This window comes from Adelges cooleyi, unplaced genomic scaffold, assembly GCF_023614345.1.
Source record: "Adelges cooleyi isolate 19-005CV unplaced genomic scaffold, UGA_ACOO_1.1 ACOO_flye_CR_arks_rails_tigmint_CR_PRNA_1, whole genome shotgun sequence".
Classification (NCBI taxonomy): Eukaryota; Metazoa; Arthropoda; class Insecta; order Hemiptera; family Adelgidae; genus Adelges; species Adelges cooleyi.
Window position 1 is genome coordinate 119,651 of NW_026095751.1, and position 18,384 is coordinate 138,034.

An 18,384-nucleotide genomic window follows, 5' to 3' on the forward strand; every position below is an offset into this window, starting at 1 on the left:
GTTGCTTATGTGATAAACGAATTTCCTCTAAATTTATAGAAGTTATATTTTTCTTCCTCTGTCTTCATATTTTTGCCCATGTCTTTACCTAGGACTTTGTCATGTCGTTATAAAATATACCTCACAAATATTGAAAACCTAATCTCAATTTTATTTTAAGGAGATATAGTGTAAATTTTACAATTTAAATATAAAAATCATCAGTACTGCGGTGGAATTGTATTTTTTTTTACAATTTGTAACCTTTTTGCGGGTGCCATCTTCAGTTATCATAAAAAAAAAAAAAAATAATAAGAACAACCCTAATGCAATAAGTTATGTTAAATTTCTGGTATTTTTGAATAAAAGCAAAATATCCGATTGATAAACATGGAAAAACACAAAAATAACGGAGAGTTCGAAAACGAACATCTTTGTTGTATAATTGTTCATACTTCATCACCTACAAATAATACATTAATAACTTTATAACTATTAATTAAATTTAAATGTGTCTTAGCTGTTCTTCTTCAAAATAACAGTTCAAATATTGTATTGCACATTTTATAACAACATTATTTAACCTAATGGGATATAGAGTGCACCACTTTTAAAAAAATATCCTGAATGTGGTGGTCAAAAACTATAAAATCCATTGATTTTTAAAGAAGATTTTAATTTGTTTTAAATTTCTACATTCATGTATTTTAAGGTGTAACTTTAAGTTAGTGGGTGCCCCATGTAACCTATAGTATATGAAAATGTTGATATTTTTCTTTGTACAAAAATTCTTGGTTTTAGATAAATCGGTCATCTGTTTGTAAAACGACGACAGTATATACAATTACCTAATACAAAATCATGGCAAACGAATTTTTTACAAAATGTTATATTGTATTTAAGATAAAACGAATATCAAATAAGATTTTGATATGGATTTTTACATGGAATATAATTACAGAATAATCGTAGCTTAACTATTCAAAATCTTATAGTATTTAACATTTTTCAGTTGATTCGGTATAAGTGTCGTTTAAAACTCAAGCGATTGGTTTTTTTTAAATTATTTGTATAGTGCATACGATTTTTTACATACCATATTATTTTTACATATCACGACAGTATTTTACAAATTTCAGGTGTTGAAAGTTGTGTACACAAGAAAAATTGTTCAACATCAACCATCACCAAGCCAGACACATTAATATACAGTACACTAAACATATATAGGGTGATCTAAAAGTATGAAGTTCATTGATATTCAAAGCTGACTTTCGAATATTATTCAGCCCTTCAATGTGCGATTTTTTTTCATCGATAAAATAATAATATATTTAAAATTCTTTAATGTAAATTATTAGAAGAAAATTATCTCTTGTAATTCCATGTCAGTGTAATATAAATATGCGATAATTAAAAAAAAAAAACAGCTATGTAAATGAATTAAAATAAAGACTCAACAAAATATATTTAGATTTTACCGTTTCGGTCGAAGTCCATAAACAAAACGCAACGAAGTCACTTCAAAACAGTTAGTCAGAACTGAACTTTTTTTTGAAAGTCTTATCAATTCTATAATTCAAGTAAGTAATAGTATTAAGCTTCAAATTGTATTTAAAGTAAGTTTTTAATCAAATAATATATATGAATACTTTAAAATATATGTATTTTAACTGCATATTTATGATACAAATTTTTAATTTATTTCTTATGTCTTAGACACATATCGCCGCACCGGTAGAACAATGACACAACTGCAATACTTGAAATTTTACAGAAGAATCAAAATATTTTATATAAATGGGAATTCTTGGGAAATTATTACAAATGCAGTTACGTCGTTGTTCTTCCTTATGCGGTCGCTATATCTAAACACATTGAAGCATTTAGTCAACTTTACCAAATTTTGCAGTTTTGTCATTGTTCTGTACATTGCGACGATTAAGGTGTTTAACTTTTTAAATAACAGATTAAGTAAAATTAAAATTATAAATATGCATTTGAAGGGCACAGGGGAAAAAGGGTAGTAGTCACATTATGAACATTTTTTTTTTAAATGGTTTTTTTTTTAATTTATGCCATTAATTTTTTTTATTTATGTCAATAAATTGTTTAAATAAATACATTAGAATAGCATTTAATGTGAATTGTTTTGTTATTATGTAAGAGGGAGCGGAATTCACGAACTTTGTTTTTGCCATACTCTAAAATTTTCATAATGTGACAACTACCGTTTTTCCCCTTTGCCCTGCATTTATAATAGATTTTTAAAATAAATACATTTTTTTAAATAATGTTTTTAAACCATTATTATTTTTACAAATTTTTTATTTTTGTGTATGTCAACTCACTATTATTTTTGCCCCAGTAAATACCTTTCATGTTCGATTTCTACTTTGCTATAAAATAAATAAATTTAGGGTTCTAGGAAATATCATTGAAGTAGTAAAAATAATATTAATTTTATCAAATAAAAACAGCCTAGTAATACCGAAATTTCCTCATCTCTGATGGCGAATGTGACCATTATACATTGATTTTATGTTTCTTATTAATTACAGATAAATATGTTACGTTTTTGCTTTTTAATATCATTTACCTTTGTAAATGTTTCGACAGATGAACTTAGTAAGTATTAAACATTTTTTCTCATTTATTTGAGGTAGGTAATAATTTATAAAAATTCTATTTTTCACTTTCTTTGCAGCGGAATATAAAAGGGAGGTTTTTCTTACAAGTCTGTAGAATTTTTTTTTATTAAAAATAGGTTTTAAAATTTTACTGTTCATACAAATATTTTTTACATAATGTATTACAGACGCACACATCGAGCTTGCTTATAATATGAACAATTATATTGCAGAAAATAATTATATAGCAAGTAAGATTTATTTAAAACTAATGAACACGCCATGTATAGTTATTTTGTTATATTTAGCTAATTGTTAAGTTATTTTTAGATTTAAAACTTGGTGTTCTCTAGTGTTTAGAAAAGTGCATGAGGTATAAAGTGTTCTGAACTGTGAAAATACTTTATTTATGAAAGTTAAATTATTTATACTTTAAGTAGCACTTTTTGTAGTTTGTATAAAACACACTTAGTCTCAGGAAGTGACTAATCAACCTAACTTAAAAAAATTGTACATCCTGAACCTTTATTTATGTATTCTAGATGGATTGGAACATGTACTTAAAACAACTGCTAATGATGAAGATTATGATACTTGTATTTTAGGTAGTCATAATTAAAAAATATATATATTTTAAAATTATATAAAAAACTCAAATTCTTTTTTATACGATTTTTAAGTGGTGTAAATATTTAATTTTTCTCTAAAATCTAAATGGAATCTAGCACATTTCTTCCGACTTACTAATACATATACCTACTTTTGTACCTTGACCTTCTACTTCCTGTTTTTATTAAAAAATTAAATCCAATATCATAATTTTTATGTAATTTCAATTTTAGGAACTCTGAATAACATGATTGTCGTACCGGGTAACAATTTCATTTAAAAATATGAAAATATGTCTATCCAGTTGTTTGATATTATTTTAGTACAAAGCGTATTTGTTTTAATTTCAGAATATATATACCTAAGTAACATAAATAGTAAACATATTTTTATATTTCATATTTACAATACTTCACATATATTCATTAGATATATATTTAAATCATAAGAAATATCTACATTAAACATTTTTTTTTGCTTTAAATTTTAGAATGTATAGAATTCCAAAAAGCTATGCAAGAAGAAATAAAACTACAATTAAGTAAATATATATATAGTTTAACATTTTTAGGCAAAGTTTTTCCTTAGGTGCAAAGAAAAACGAAAAAAATAGTTAACCCTTCACTGCATAATGTTCCATATATGGAACAATTGTATTTATTGTTTATATCTGGATTGCTCATGCTATACATCTTTGTATGGACAATGTTTCATAATGTTCCAAATTTTTTAATAATCGTTTTCCGTGAAACCAAAACTAAAAAAAAATTAATTTTAATTTTGTTAAGTAGTATTAAGTACATTTATAGCATATGGTTAAAAAAAAATTCATGCAGTGAAGGGTTAATAGTTAATAGAAAAAAAAGTTCAAAGTTATAATGCCACATGTTATTTTGCTTAAGGGGTTGATGACTATTTTAAATATAATAATTTGAACAGTTAATTTAAATGTTGTTATGAGAAATAATTAAATTCTTTTAAAATATTTAGCGTTAATCAATTATTGGTCTTATTATTCTTAGTTTTAAAGTGATTGTCATAAATAAAATATCAAAACTTGGTATTATTTATTATAGAGTATTTGATGTATTCGTTACAGAAATTGATGTTCCAGAAGTTCCAGACCAAAGTAACTATGAATTTTTCGACAGTCGTAAATAGCCATTAAAGCGGTAACTCTCTTTGTGTAGGCGATACATGATATTGATAGAGTAATAATATTAATTTTCACGTATTTGTTGACGGTTGAGAGTAGTTTTTTTCTAGTAGTTGACGATCTAATTTGTAGGTCATGTCATGAATCGTTTTGCTCTTCGTTAGGTAACATAAAATTGACATTAATGTCAACGTGTAATGAACTCGTTGAGTTTCAAGTATATAAATAATATATGGTTTGAGTTTCAATGACTAATGACTGGTTGTAGAAAAAATTAGTTATATTATCATAGTTCTTTGAAACGTAATGCAATTATCTATTGGCTTGGGGTCAATACGAAAAATTGTGAGTGCGTCAAACTGAACCTTACCGTAGAAACCATAGAAAATATGTGCGTGTGACGTGATCTAGTGTTAGTTTTTTGATTGAAAGAACTGATAAATAATTATCTTATAAGATAGAGATAAGAAATAAAAGATAAGATATTAAAGGTAATAGATTAGAGATAACAATAATAATAATAATAAAAACATACATCTAAATAATTGGTCGACAAATGGTATTTTTCGATAGCAGCCGCTTGCGGAAATTCTGGCGTCTTAGTAAAAATAACCGGTCGCTTTTATTTATTTGAAAAGTCACATTAAAAAAAAAAAAAATAAATAAATAATTATTAAAGAAATCACTAAACTTTATTAAGAAAAAAAAATCGTTTGGGTCGACGTCTAAGTAATGATTATTATAGTTTATTTATCGTCCAGGCGATTCTGATTTTTCCGTTGCTAAGCAAGTTATCAATCGTTATTAATAGTCTATAATATCTATAATCGGGTTACCTAAACTAACAATAATACAATATGTATTTATCAATCGAAAAAAATACAAAATAAATTCAAATATATCATGCTATAAATTAAAAATCAAACCAATTGTATCATTGAAAAAATGAACTCTTTAAATTTAATCTGCTCTGAAAATTAGAAATGTGGGTATACTTAAATGGATATTTACTCGGTAACAAGGCATATTATACATGTGCCTATGTATCCGCTTGTAGTGTGGATACTCTTGACTGAGTTAACTCAGTTTTGTAAAAAACCGGGGGGGACAAATTTAAAATAACAGACTAATAATATATTTTTATTATTTGTTATCTACTCGATCGTTTAGTTACTTTTGCTGATTTTGAAGACTTAAACTTGGCACAACTTGGAGAAGAGAGAAGACGTTTTACTGGAAAGGCTTTAAAAAATATATTGAAGCAGGCGTTAGGTAAATATTAACTTATAGTTGTAAAGGTTTTGTAATCATATATATTTAATCGCTCACTTCACTCTAATACTGAAAATATAGTTTTTAGTACATTAATATCATTTAATACTAATACTAAGATATTAAAATTGTATGATACTCGTGTTTCTACAATTACAGATTATTATTGAAGCGTTTATTTAAAAGTCACTTTATCGTTTTCAGTTGTAATAATACATAAATTCATGTGACCTCCTCTGCCCCAATCATATAATCCGACCTCACTATCCCTAACCCGAATATAATATTTTATTTTTTATTATTTATTATTAATAATCAAGACGGTTATTTATAAATGTTTGCAGAATTTCATAATTTGACCAATTTTATTGAAGAGAGAAGACTTCGTATTACAGAAGCCTTAACAAATAGAATCGTCCGTGCAGTAAGTAAGTATTAATATAGAACTGAAATTGTTTTTTACTAACTATATAATATTTACAGCGTGATTTATTAAGAATAAAACATTCTTATAAAATATATGGTTTTTACTTTGTAAAACAACCGGAAAAATCGACACCGACACTGGTTATCATAACGAAAAAATCATCTGATTTATTTGATAAAAGAGATAAGGGAAGAAGATAGGGGTAAGAGATAGGGGTAAGAGATAGAGGGTAAGAAATAGGGGTGATAGATAGGGTTGACAGATGAGGGTTGGGGTTGGAGTTGGGTATGGGGGTGAGAGCATTAATGTTGTATTCACAACATTCAAAATAGAAATGAATAATAAATTCAACAATTCTCTGTGAATTGTTTTGGGCCAGATATTATGAAAACCTTAGATACATAAAAATGTAACCCATGGTGTTGCGGACTCGTACGCAAGCTGTTAAAATATAATATGTAATACCCATGTGAAAATCTTTAATAGAGCCTTGCACACATTCCCCATTTTTCAAATGTTTTATTGCTATTTCCACCTCACTAACATCATCTTCAGAGTAAACTAATGCAAAAAACCTGTCAAAAGTATTTTCATGCAAAATATTCTCACTTGCTATTTAATCGGGATCGAGATAATCATCATGTTCTTCTGAATATGCAAAGCAGTCGTTCAATAATCCCTTTATCGTCCATATGATTTTATTCTATCGAAACACTAAAATCATAAATAAGATAAACCCATTTCTGTAATAACTAAATAGATAATAATTGGATTTGTCTGTTTTATGCACCCATTGATATTGAATTTTCCATGTCATATTATTCCCATAATAAAATGTAATTTTAAAAAAAGTGGATTTATATGGTTGTTGTTTAAAGCCCTTCAATTTGGAGAATTAAAAAAAATTGTTTTAATTTTTAGATAATCGGGAACAGGAAGCATCTTTATTACGGATGTGTCGTTTAATAGCATTGTTCATGAGTACAAAATTCCCAACATCATACATACAAATTATACAGACTGGCTCTAATAGTACATGTTCGCTAAGGGATGGAACTACATCATACAAAATATACAGAGAAATCGAGGGAATATGGTGGCAAGTGAGCGTAAATGACATAAAGAATAAAATAAAATTACTTAAAGAACAATTATGATAATTTAAATGAGGAATCAAAGGTGTAACACTTCTAAAATTATATAGTATGATTGTAATTTTATTTAAACAATATTTGCATATCACACTAATATCCAAGTTGTCAATTAGTTTAGTGTATTTTATAATAAATAGTAATGTTAACGATTATAATCACGTTTGTTTTCATATGTATTGATTTAAATAAATACATAAATATTTTTACCGAGTTATACAAATTCAAGTAAAAGTAACGATTTTTAATAATAAAGATAACTTATCATCTATAACTAGGTCATTCGGCACTCCATCCATTTATCTCCGTCTGGTTAGGTAGTGGTTTGTAGCTTTTCAAATTAGTATTACTATTTTTCGGATAATTTTTACTCGGTCCATCATAGGTCATGTCCTATTTAACCTGTATCCCTATTTTGCTGTGAGCGCTAATTCTCTGCCCAGTTGGAGTGATAGCCACTCAAGTTTATCGGTAAGTTTGAATCCAGACAAAGGATTGAATCGAGAAATAAAAATAAATATATTTAAATATTTGTTAAAATGCCCTTCACCATTAAACTTGACGATAATATAACCTTGCAGGCACGTTCAATATGAACAAAACACATGATGAAATATATTGTATATCACTTTTGTAAGGTCTACCTACACAAGACCAAATTTTAGCTACCGTAAATACCTTTAATGTACTCACTACACACTAGTTGCATAGCTTTGTACATTACACAATTTAGTTTCTAACACCAAACGGCATGTTTAGTGTCAAAAGAAGACACGCCCTGTAGTCACATATTATGGTCATTATGTCAGCAGTCATACTACCCTACCTACCCTATCATCTTTTAAAAATTAAGTTGAATTCAAAAAAGAATATGAATAACCAAAACAATATATTTTTGCTGAAAGGTATTACAAAACTTGTAAGAATTTTAAAGAATGTAAGGTATTACGGATTAATTTTAAATATTTTTTTTGTGCGCCCTGTAAAATTTACATTTTTGGACATATCCCTTCTCTGAACTTAGTGATTCAGTTAAGTTCCCTACCTATAAAACATACAAAAATAACCAACCATTTGTTAGTAGTCAAATCGCTCATGCATAGATAGAAAATACAATAGTCACAAAAATACACCGACAAAATTGTTAGTAGAAGGAAATGTTTTTCATTGATCATGGACATATCTTATGGAAGAAAGAAGGAAATTTAAATTAATTTTTAGATATTTAATCCAAAAAACCAATGATCAATGCATTCAAGTTTGTACACACGGGTGGTCAATTAATGCAGATATAAGACGTATAGCACACTATACCCATAGGATCTTGGTACTCAAACGGATATTTTTTTTAATAACGGGTCAATTTAAGTGTAACAAAAGAGTAACGCGTGACGGTCAGTTTTAAAAGACCACCAGCTATAAGAAAAAACAAACTTGATATTTTAACTAAGAATGGAGAATGAAGAAACAGGATATTATATTCACAGGGCTAAGTTACACATTTCTGGAGTAAATTTTTGAACACCAAGATGATGCATGACTAACTAGATAAAGATCCTTACTATGGAAAGACGGCAATATCTTGTTGATATGATACACGTAAAGACATATAATATATATATATATAAAATTGTATACATTCGCAGGGTGTCCAAAAAGATTTAAAACAGACAACTTTTAGAAGCGTTTATTGGTGTTTATCAAATATCGAATTTTGGATGTTGCTAGGTGTAATTTTAAGCTCCTTTTAGGCCTTAATACAAATGTTTACCTAAAGTAGTTAGGTCATTACAAACAGAGTTGTACCACATATTACACAGGACCAGATGATGCACTTCATCATTTGGTAAAAACCGAAACCCTTCTCAATTCAGTGTGACTACATTCTAGAAATGATACTATTGTACAAAACATTTTACCATAATATGTTATCAAATCATTTTTATCATATGTCAGTGATAACAATCAACAATAAAACAATCAATATATCTAAATTTAATAGACATAATTCACAAGTTATTTGAAAACGTAAAATACGGTTTTAACATTTTTTTTTTCGCTAGTATTAGTATTTCGTACAATATTTTTGCAGGACCAATGAAGAAAACATTCATGACTTGCCGCATAATATTTGGCTTTTCATTGACTCCATATAGTAATACATTGTTAGCGCCGTTAGATGTGAACCAGACTAAGGGTTTTCCAAAAAACATATTGATAAAACATTGTATTTTTTATACAGCAAAATTGTTAATTATAATTTGTGAAATATAACAGATAACAAAATTAGTACATGATGTGCATATGAAAATTAGATGATATTATAATATATTGACTTATGATAATAAAGTTTATTTAACGTATTAGTGTATTAAATAAATTAAAACCCGATTTATGCAAATTAAACGTCTACAGTTGTGTAGGTTAGCTCAAACTAGATCAAGTCCAAGTTTGTCACCTTTCTCCCCAAATGCGTCTAATCTATGGATTCCATTGCCATAATGCTTATAATTTGAAACTCTGCCAACTACAGGAACAGTTGTACAGATATCAATGTCGGGTATAGCTTCTTTTATTCGTTGACGAGGGTCTCTTGAACTTTCCAACAACGCTATTAGATTGCATACCTTAGGGTGGTCGAGCTGTATTCTTCCTTCTTCAAAAAATTAAAATAATTATTATACACAACAGTATGGAACATTGTTTTAAGCTAGTTTTGAACTCGTGACGAATAGTAAATTGTAAAAAATCACAATAGTCAACAAATATGAAACTAATACATGTGTCTATTCGATTAAAATAAATACTTATGAGTATAATACAATATACTATAACATATTTTATACACACTATTACATGTTTTATAAATTAATTTAATAGAAAAACTGGATGCTTTAATATTTTAAATTGAACTCAATGGGATCTAATAAAAAAAAAATGGAAACTAAATCTTGGTCTCTAAAAGCTCCATAAGATTTTTAGTGAAAATGATAAACCTTATTTGGGATCTGTGTCTGATTGCTTGATGATATTTTTTGCAGTATAGACGAGTTTAGAACTTCCCCAGACCTCTCTAGTTACGCTAACGGGAAGCTTTTTTATACTTAAACCTATTTATGATATATTAGAATATATTTTTTTTTTACTGTGTTTACTTGACAGCTATATATGCTACTTATTAATAACTTTATTGCTTATGTGTATTTAAAGTGAATTTTAATTCTACCCTGCCTTTTTTTGTTTCTAGATCTGCCCTTTATATACTTGATTTTGTAATTGAAAATACATACTTTCGACATCAAAGAGTATATTGTTTATAGATGGGTAAATTAAATCCCTTCTAGCTTCCCCCAAATTTGATAATTCCATTTGATTCAAATCTGTAAGTATAAACATATTTAAATAGTAGTGATAGTTAATATAAACAAACTGTCAAAGTTAATTTTTCGTTTGAGCTTCGATGCGGAGCTAAGAAGATTTTGGTTTACGATGTGTTATCTTTTGAGATTTTAAATGTTATTTTTTAAATGCGTCTGTATCTATGATAACGAATTTCGCATCGAAGGGTTTTCGACAAACGTTTTATAATTGTTTTGATCATTTATATATTACTTATGTCCACGGTTGGAGGATTGTGGATATCATCGGCTGTAACACAAATAAATTACGAGATATTTCAATTAAACAATAAATCACAAAGGAGAATACGTTATTAGCGTCGCTGCGTATCTGAGAAGTTATTATTTTTTACAATGATGTGTTTTTATTATTTTCTTTATCATTTATAATTTAAGCGTTATAAGATAGTAACAAAATCATTATACCGCATGGGTATGAAATCAGATTACCTTTATATTATGTTATATTAAAGCTAAGACGTTTCATTTTTAGTGTGTATCATTCAGTTTTTTTCCTATTCACTACACGCACTTAAAGTTACTGAGTCTCGATTTTTTGTTTCATTTCAACGACGATAATTACTTGATTTTTCTAAAATCAAGAATTTATAAATATCACAAACCCATTTCTCTATGAGGGGTAGAAATGTTTTCTTTAATTTCAATTTTCGAGCAGTTTTAAGCCCTTAGGTCTGAAAATTATACTAAGTATAGATCTAATGTAAGGCTATAAAAATACTGTTTCCTCATAATCCGTTGTCAACTTTTTTTTTATTAAAGAAAAACTTAATAAAATGGGAAAACTACACTTTGACCGTAGTTAATTTCTAGGTTGCTATGTGTAATTAAATCAATAGTTTTACGAAAAATATTTTATATAACTTTCATTATGTTGTTATATTTACGGTATATGGGTAACTATGACAATACATATCTTGTAGACAGACAATCAACGCTAACCGTAACGATTCTAATAATTAATAAAATACAGTTTTAAGCGCATTATTGACAAAGCTTATAAACATATATCTCGTACAGATACGCATCGAAACGCATATTCAAAAGTTATTTTATCACATTCAGTTTAAAAATTCTTATTGAGCTGTGACCTTCCCCATGCTGACCCTAATGTACTAGCTTCTATCTATAACTTCGATCAATTAATGTTGGAATAACGTTTTTGTAATCAATATTTGTATGCTGTATAAAGATTCAGCGATTTGTGTAGTCTCATTTCACTCTAAAAGTTGCATCATAATTGGAACCATGAAAAATATAGCTTTGAGTGTAAGTATGTTATCATATTTAACAGTAGAAGGTCAACACCTACAACAACACTTGCAACTCTATGCTGTCTGTATTGTCATTGTTGAAGTCTATATCACAGTGGAGATCTAAGTTGCTGGGGATCTTGGTAGTACGTTACCAATCTAATGTATGGGGGTCTTATAATTATTTATTTAGTACACATTTTTACCGTATTTCTTTTTCATTACAGCCCGAAATATTCTCTCGATATCTCCGCTAGCTGAAATTGAAAACACGATAAATGTCATATGGTTAATTTATGCAAAACGTTTTACCTAGTATGGCAATCACGCGTTCTATACTTTCTTATTTAAAATTAACAATCAATTTTTGTAAAACTATTTCAGTTATTCTTATATAGCAATAAGTGTTATTTTTATACCAGATCATAAACATTTAGTATGTTTACTAAGACTTTCATAAAAGTGTGTTTGGGTTATTTACCTTCAGTGAGGTGGCCAATGTAATTTAACTCAATTAATAATTTTTAGTTAGAGATAAAACAAAAATTGTATATAAGTTCTACTTGACTATAAATAATAAATATCAATTTTAAAATTCATTACTTTTATAATGTGCGTCACAATAGTCTGAAAATTCAATAATTTTTTTTAAAAATTTTAGTTAGTATCAATCGTATGTGTTCAAACACTTCCATAAAATATAGTTTCTATGGCAATAATTATTGGACTATTACCTGGTGTAGCCAACAATATAACCATCGCATCTGAAATGAAAACAGTATATAAAATAGTATATACAGTATTAGTAAACAAGATAACAGTCGACATTATTATAATGAGGACAGGCAAGCCATGAGTAATATCAACTCAAAAATAATATATCCAGTCCTACGACAGGAATATAAATTCCTAAAAAAACTAATAAAATCGTATTAAATCCACCCTTACCCAAACGGAGATTAAGGTCTAGTTAGCAGATACAGATAATAGCATCACAACCTTGGAAATTTAATCTCTCCGGTGGTCTTTAACCTGGCGATGGAAAAATTAGTACGAGCGAGAAGCAACAGAAATTAATGACATTTATTAATCGATATGGTATTGAAAGCTTGAACAAAAACAATATTGGTAGAGCTGTACTCGAGAATGTAACAAATAGTCTAGATTGTAGCAGACACCGGTTATTTCTTGGCCGAGTGCTATGAATGAAAATTTAGAAGAAGGCAAGTATTGAAAATTTCATTTAAAAAATTAAGTATACACGTATATTTTAGTTTGGGCGTACAAATAAGTTTATACTAATAAATAAAATGTTGCTTTGAATATACAAGATACACTTACCAATTGGTAAATTTGAATTTAATAAATGTATGATTAACTCGTCCAATTGACCTTGAAAAACACGCTTTTGTTAATTTATATATTATGTATAAATAGTGTAATGTACCATATTAATAAGATAAAATAAATATCATAACAAAGCTAGAAAAATGTAGTCGGGTGAGTTACAGTTAATCTTATTAGTACGGAAAGTGACAAAATAATTTTCGATTAAATGATTTATTTTACTATTTGTAAATTCACACCGAATACCTACATATAGATGGTAAAATGTAATATACATATTAGGTTTTCTTCGGTAATAAAAACCTTATCCACAGATTTTTTTTGAAGATATTTGCTAATGCTTCCTAGTAAGACCAAAAACTATCCTCGAAAAAGTAAAATAAAATAAAATCCACTCCTTCAATATTAATGGTCAAAAGCGATTAGGACTTTTACAAATATGTTTGTTATTTAAATAATACCGCATAAACCATTATGGAGAGTAGATATTCCGCTATTTCCGAAATTCGAAAATTTTAAAAAATCCTAATTTTTTGGTAGCTTAGAGATTATTTCAAGATTAATTTCCCAGGCCCAATTTTGCTCAATCGTGTAATAGCCCGATCAATGGTACCAGACTATTAAGAATATTTAATTGCTGTTCGGACGTTGAAATCAATGCAGGGAGATGGGTTTTTAGAAATAAAGTAGAGATTTCTGAATAATCTCAGATATAATATTTTATTAACACTTGTAAAATGTATTAAACATAAAAATGACCACTTGTCATAAGAGTGTATACTTGTTGAGTGTGGTCATTTGTCTGGTCTAGCTCTGCTAACTACTCCTTTTTATATGGATATGATAATTTTGTAATGTGTTGTTGTGCAAATCGTGTGGGTTTAGATAATGATGAGCGGACGCTTTCAGCGACACGCACGTCGTATATTTTTTTAATTGCGTGAGGGTTTTACGATAATGGCAATAACATGATTTTTACTAATAACTTTATCTAAGCGGAACAAAAACCACAGTGGTTTTTATATACGAAATGTCCATTTGCACTTTATCTAATCATAGTGTGAGATCAGACAATTACACTTGTGCGTTTTGTGTTGACTATGAATCACGCCTCCGTCTTTGTATAATTGTGGCAATTATAATAAGTGTGCAATTCTATACTATTTGTCTGTGTAACATCATCATAATGTATGTGGTATATGTGTATATGTATAGATGTGTGTGTAGATGAAGGGCATCGTCCGTAACAATCGTTTCGATACTTAAACCCCACTGTGCTTATGTTGTTATATTACCGAATATTGTGAACGTTCTTTTTGACTAAACGGAATTAACTAGTTTGCGCTACTACTTATAAAATTAAAGAACATTGCGTTTCGTATGTATATTTACAATTGTAAAACAAAGATTAAAGTATCAAAAAGAACGGGAAAAATATACATTTTTAAAATTTCTTTTATTTTGCCAAATATTTTACTTTCGTCTAATAGTCCGAGTTGGTAGTCTGTAATTAAAATTATAAACAAATGTAAAAACGGTATTTAACAACTTTCAAGCAAATTTAATGGACAATTTATTTGGGTACTCACTTGTAAAGTATATTTCCCTCATGTAATCATTTCTAAGATCATGTATGTTCTCTGTAAAAAATAAAAATAAAAATGTAATTAAACAGCCATTGTCGGATATATGAAATAATTAAAAAACGATTTGTCTCAGTTGATAACGAAAAAAAAAATAAAAAGTAAAACAATCATATAAAACATAAAGAGTAACCGAGTAAGTTTTACTAAAAAAACACTCAAGTGTTTTAAAAACGGAGTCAGTTACCTCGTTGTAATGCCGAAACATTTAAAAATGCAAATAATAATAAAACACAGACGAGTTTCATTTTTATCTGAAAAATCAAAATCAATTTGGATTAGTTACAAGTTGTCAATCTGTTATATTTTATTTATAAGAAAATCTGAAAATACAATATGTTTTTAACCACGCAGTAGCTTCGTGACCTTTAATTTCGTACCAATACCAAACGTATCGTGATTAAAAACCATTTACTGTGATAATTTGTTTTTCAATTTAATAATATATGTTATTACCTCTAAAATAGTATTTACAATCAAGACAGTGTTACACAAAAAATTTAATTCGATAACGATACATGCCAGTGATTGGCGTGAGAGGCATGTTCACATTAGAAGCGCCTTTACAATTAAAAGAGAAAAAAAGCCAAGAACAAATGCTTTTAGCAACTACATAAGTAATCGGACGGTATTATGTTTTAATGTTGATGTACATTAGGGTGGACCAAAAAACAATTTTTTTGTTTTTTTTTTTTTGTTCTTCTCTTGACATTGTGTTCCTTGGGGTAAAATAATATTTTCCTATTTTTTCAGATAGCTAAAATTATTTTTAGATGGCGAGCATCAGTTTTCCAAAAAATTTTTTTTTTTTTAGTTTTTAATTTTAGTTTTTAATGTATATAAATATAAATTTTAAACAAATGTAGCTTGTATACAAAATCATCATTAGAAAAAGAAGAATAAACCAGTATCTTTATTTTTACAAAAAAAACTGCTATCCAACTAATTTATGCCTTAGAATGTAAAATTTGCGAAAACATTAATATATATATATATATATATATATATACCCTTAATAGTACCCTAAAATATTTTTTTAGGGGTATAAAATATTTTTAACTTATTCCTCATTTAGTTACAAAGAATTCTGATATACTTAAATAACACATTATTTTAACAATTGATCAAAAAAAAAAAATTAATTAAAAAAAAAAAACAAGTTTTGAATACTGTTACTTAACCTCATATCTTAACATATATTTTTTTTTAGTTCATAGTTTTAAAAGTAATTAACAAAAAACAATATTATTTTGTAAAATAAAAAAAAATCTTTTTATAGAAATGCATAAATTGTATACACAAAAACATAAAACATTATTCTAACAAAAGATCAGGAAAAAAATTATTTAAAAAAAATAAAAACAAAAAAACAAGATTTCATAATAAACTCTTTTGGCATTATGACTGCACAGCGGTCAGCTATTATATATTATAAATATATTTATTATATCAATATATATATAATATAATGGCCTTTGCAGCCGAGGGTAATAATAATAAAAAAAAAAAACATATTCAATACTTGTTTTTGTTTTTTTTTTTAATTAATTTTTTTTCTGATCTATTATTAAAATAATATTTTCCCAAATATTACATTCTAAGGCATAAATTAGTTGGATAGTAGTTTTTTTGTAAAAAAAAAATTACTGGTTTATTCCACTTTTTCTAATTATGATTTTGTATACAAGCCACATTTGTTTAAAATTTATATTTATATACATAAAAAAATTAAAAAACTAAATAAAACAATTTTTTTGGAAAACTAATGCTCGCAACCTCTAAAAATAATTTTAAAAATCTGAAAAAAATAGGGAAGTATTATTTTATCCAAGGAACATAATATCAAGAGAAGAACAAAAAAAAAACAAAATTTTTTTTGGTCTACCCTAATGTACATGGTATCAAGTCTGTACACCATTGGCGTGTGAGGCGATGAGCAGGATTGCCAGGAAATGTTTAAATACTCAATTGGGACTCAGTGGTATTTGAATGATTTTCTAGTAGCAACTAGTACATGCAGAGTAGCAATTTATTTAACCACCCTGACTTTATGGTCTTTGCGGAGTTGATTGATAGTTATGTGCAATGGAACTTTTGTGAACGATGCGAAAGAAAATATTTCAGAATAGCTGGTTAGTTACTTATTGAATAATTTGTAATATTATTTAATTACCCAATGCATGTTGTTTACTCGCTACGTTTATACTTAAAACAACTAAACATTTTTATTTTACAACTAATTACTAATCGAGTACAATCTAGTGAATAGCCTTCAACCGTAAAATCAAAAATAGTAAGAAGGGTCCGTATAAAATACAAATTGTATTCTTTGACTAAAAATCCAAAAAGTTTCAATCAATTATATTATTAACAGTCACGCGACACATTGCAAATAAAAAAAAAAAGTTTATGGCATTTTTTTTTTTTTACTGACAATGAGTGGTTTTTTTTCCGAACAATTAGATTGCGTAGGTTTTAAAAAGAGATTGACTTGATTGAAAAACCATTTTCTTAAAAATTTATTTTTTAATGTGTAAAATGACTGTTCACATCTAAGAAACATATTAAATAAAAAAAATTATACGACTTACGTTATAATAATAACAATATTAGTAATAAAATAATAATTATAGTAATAAAAATAATTCATTAAACACAATAATAAAAACTTAGTATATTTCATACAAGTCATGTGGTAAAACTTACCTAAGATGCTTAACGTTTTCGATAAAAAAAAGAAAAAAGTTCAGTTAGCTTGTAAACATGTACTTATTGTAATTTCGGACTTTTTGGGTGTGTTCGTTTTTTGGCCCTGTCGACGTGCTTATATTAAGTAAATCCGATTTATATTTATTTTATGTATCATACGGTGTCTTATGAAATTGATATATAATGTTTGTTTTAATGATACTCGCATTGCTAAAAAAAAAAATCATACAAAGGCCTAATGTTTAGACTTTCGAACCAACAACAGCTGAATCAATAATGGAAAATTTAAAAATAATAAAATTAATTTCGTAATCGATTTAACGTCGAAGGCGTTTGACTATTGTGTTTAGTCCCACGTAAAATATTTAAAAATCTTTTACTAGAATTGTATATTATAATATTTGAACGTAAAACGATTGGAATATAATATTGTTGTACCTTTGCAACCTTTGTTGTCCTTTTGCTATAATAATGTCTTTGACAAAACACTAAAAAAAAATTGTACTCAAACCGAGTCCGTTTGAACGAATTTTTATCGAGTTCAAAACAGTTGTTACAGCCAATTAATATGTTTAGTAAATATGTTTAAAAAAAAAATCATTTTCATCTAAACTCTTCCATACAAATCTGCAATGGTAGAAATACATATATCGATAAAACCATTGTAACGACATGATGTGCTAAAAATGTATTTTTAGTATTAGGTGGATAAGATTAAGGTTGACCGTAGTCTGTTAGTTAACATTTTTTTTTTCAAATACCTATTAACTGCTGAATTAATCTCATAGTACA

The 18,384-nt window shown here is 27.4% G+C and overlaps 1 protein-coding gene across 1 annotated transcript; it reads right to left on the reverse strand.

Moving 5' to 3' along the window:
• Nucleotides 1–9,399: 9,399 nt before the first annotated feature.
• LOC126836100 (uncharacterized) lies at nt 9,400–17,733 on the reverse strand. Its single transcript, XM_050569140.1, has 11 exons — nt 17,590–17,733; nt 15,071–15,137; nt 14,830–14,880; nt 14,718–14,744; nt 13,235–13,285; nt 12,628–12,657; nt 12,497–12,520; nt 12,100–12,150; nt 10,837–10,872; nt 10,515–10,604; nt 9,400–9,880 (listed from the first exon to the last, which is right to left on the reverse strand). The coding sequence occupies exons 2-11, from the start codon at nt 15,129–15,131 to the stop codon at nt 9,654–9,656; spliced, it is 648 nt and encodes a 215-aa protein (XP_050425097.1). The 5' UTR covers nt 15,132–15,137; nt 17,590–17,733; the 3' UTR covers nt 9,400–9,653.
• Nucleotides 17,734–18,384: the final 651 nt, after the last annotated feature.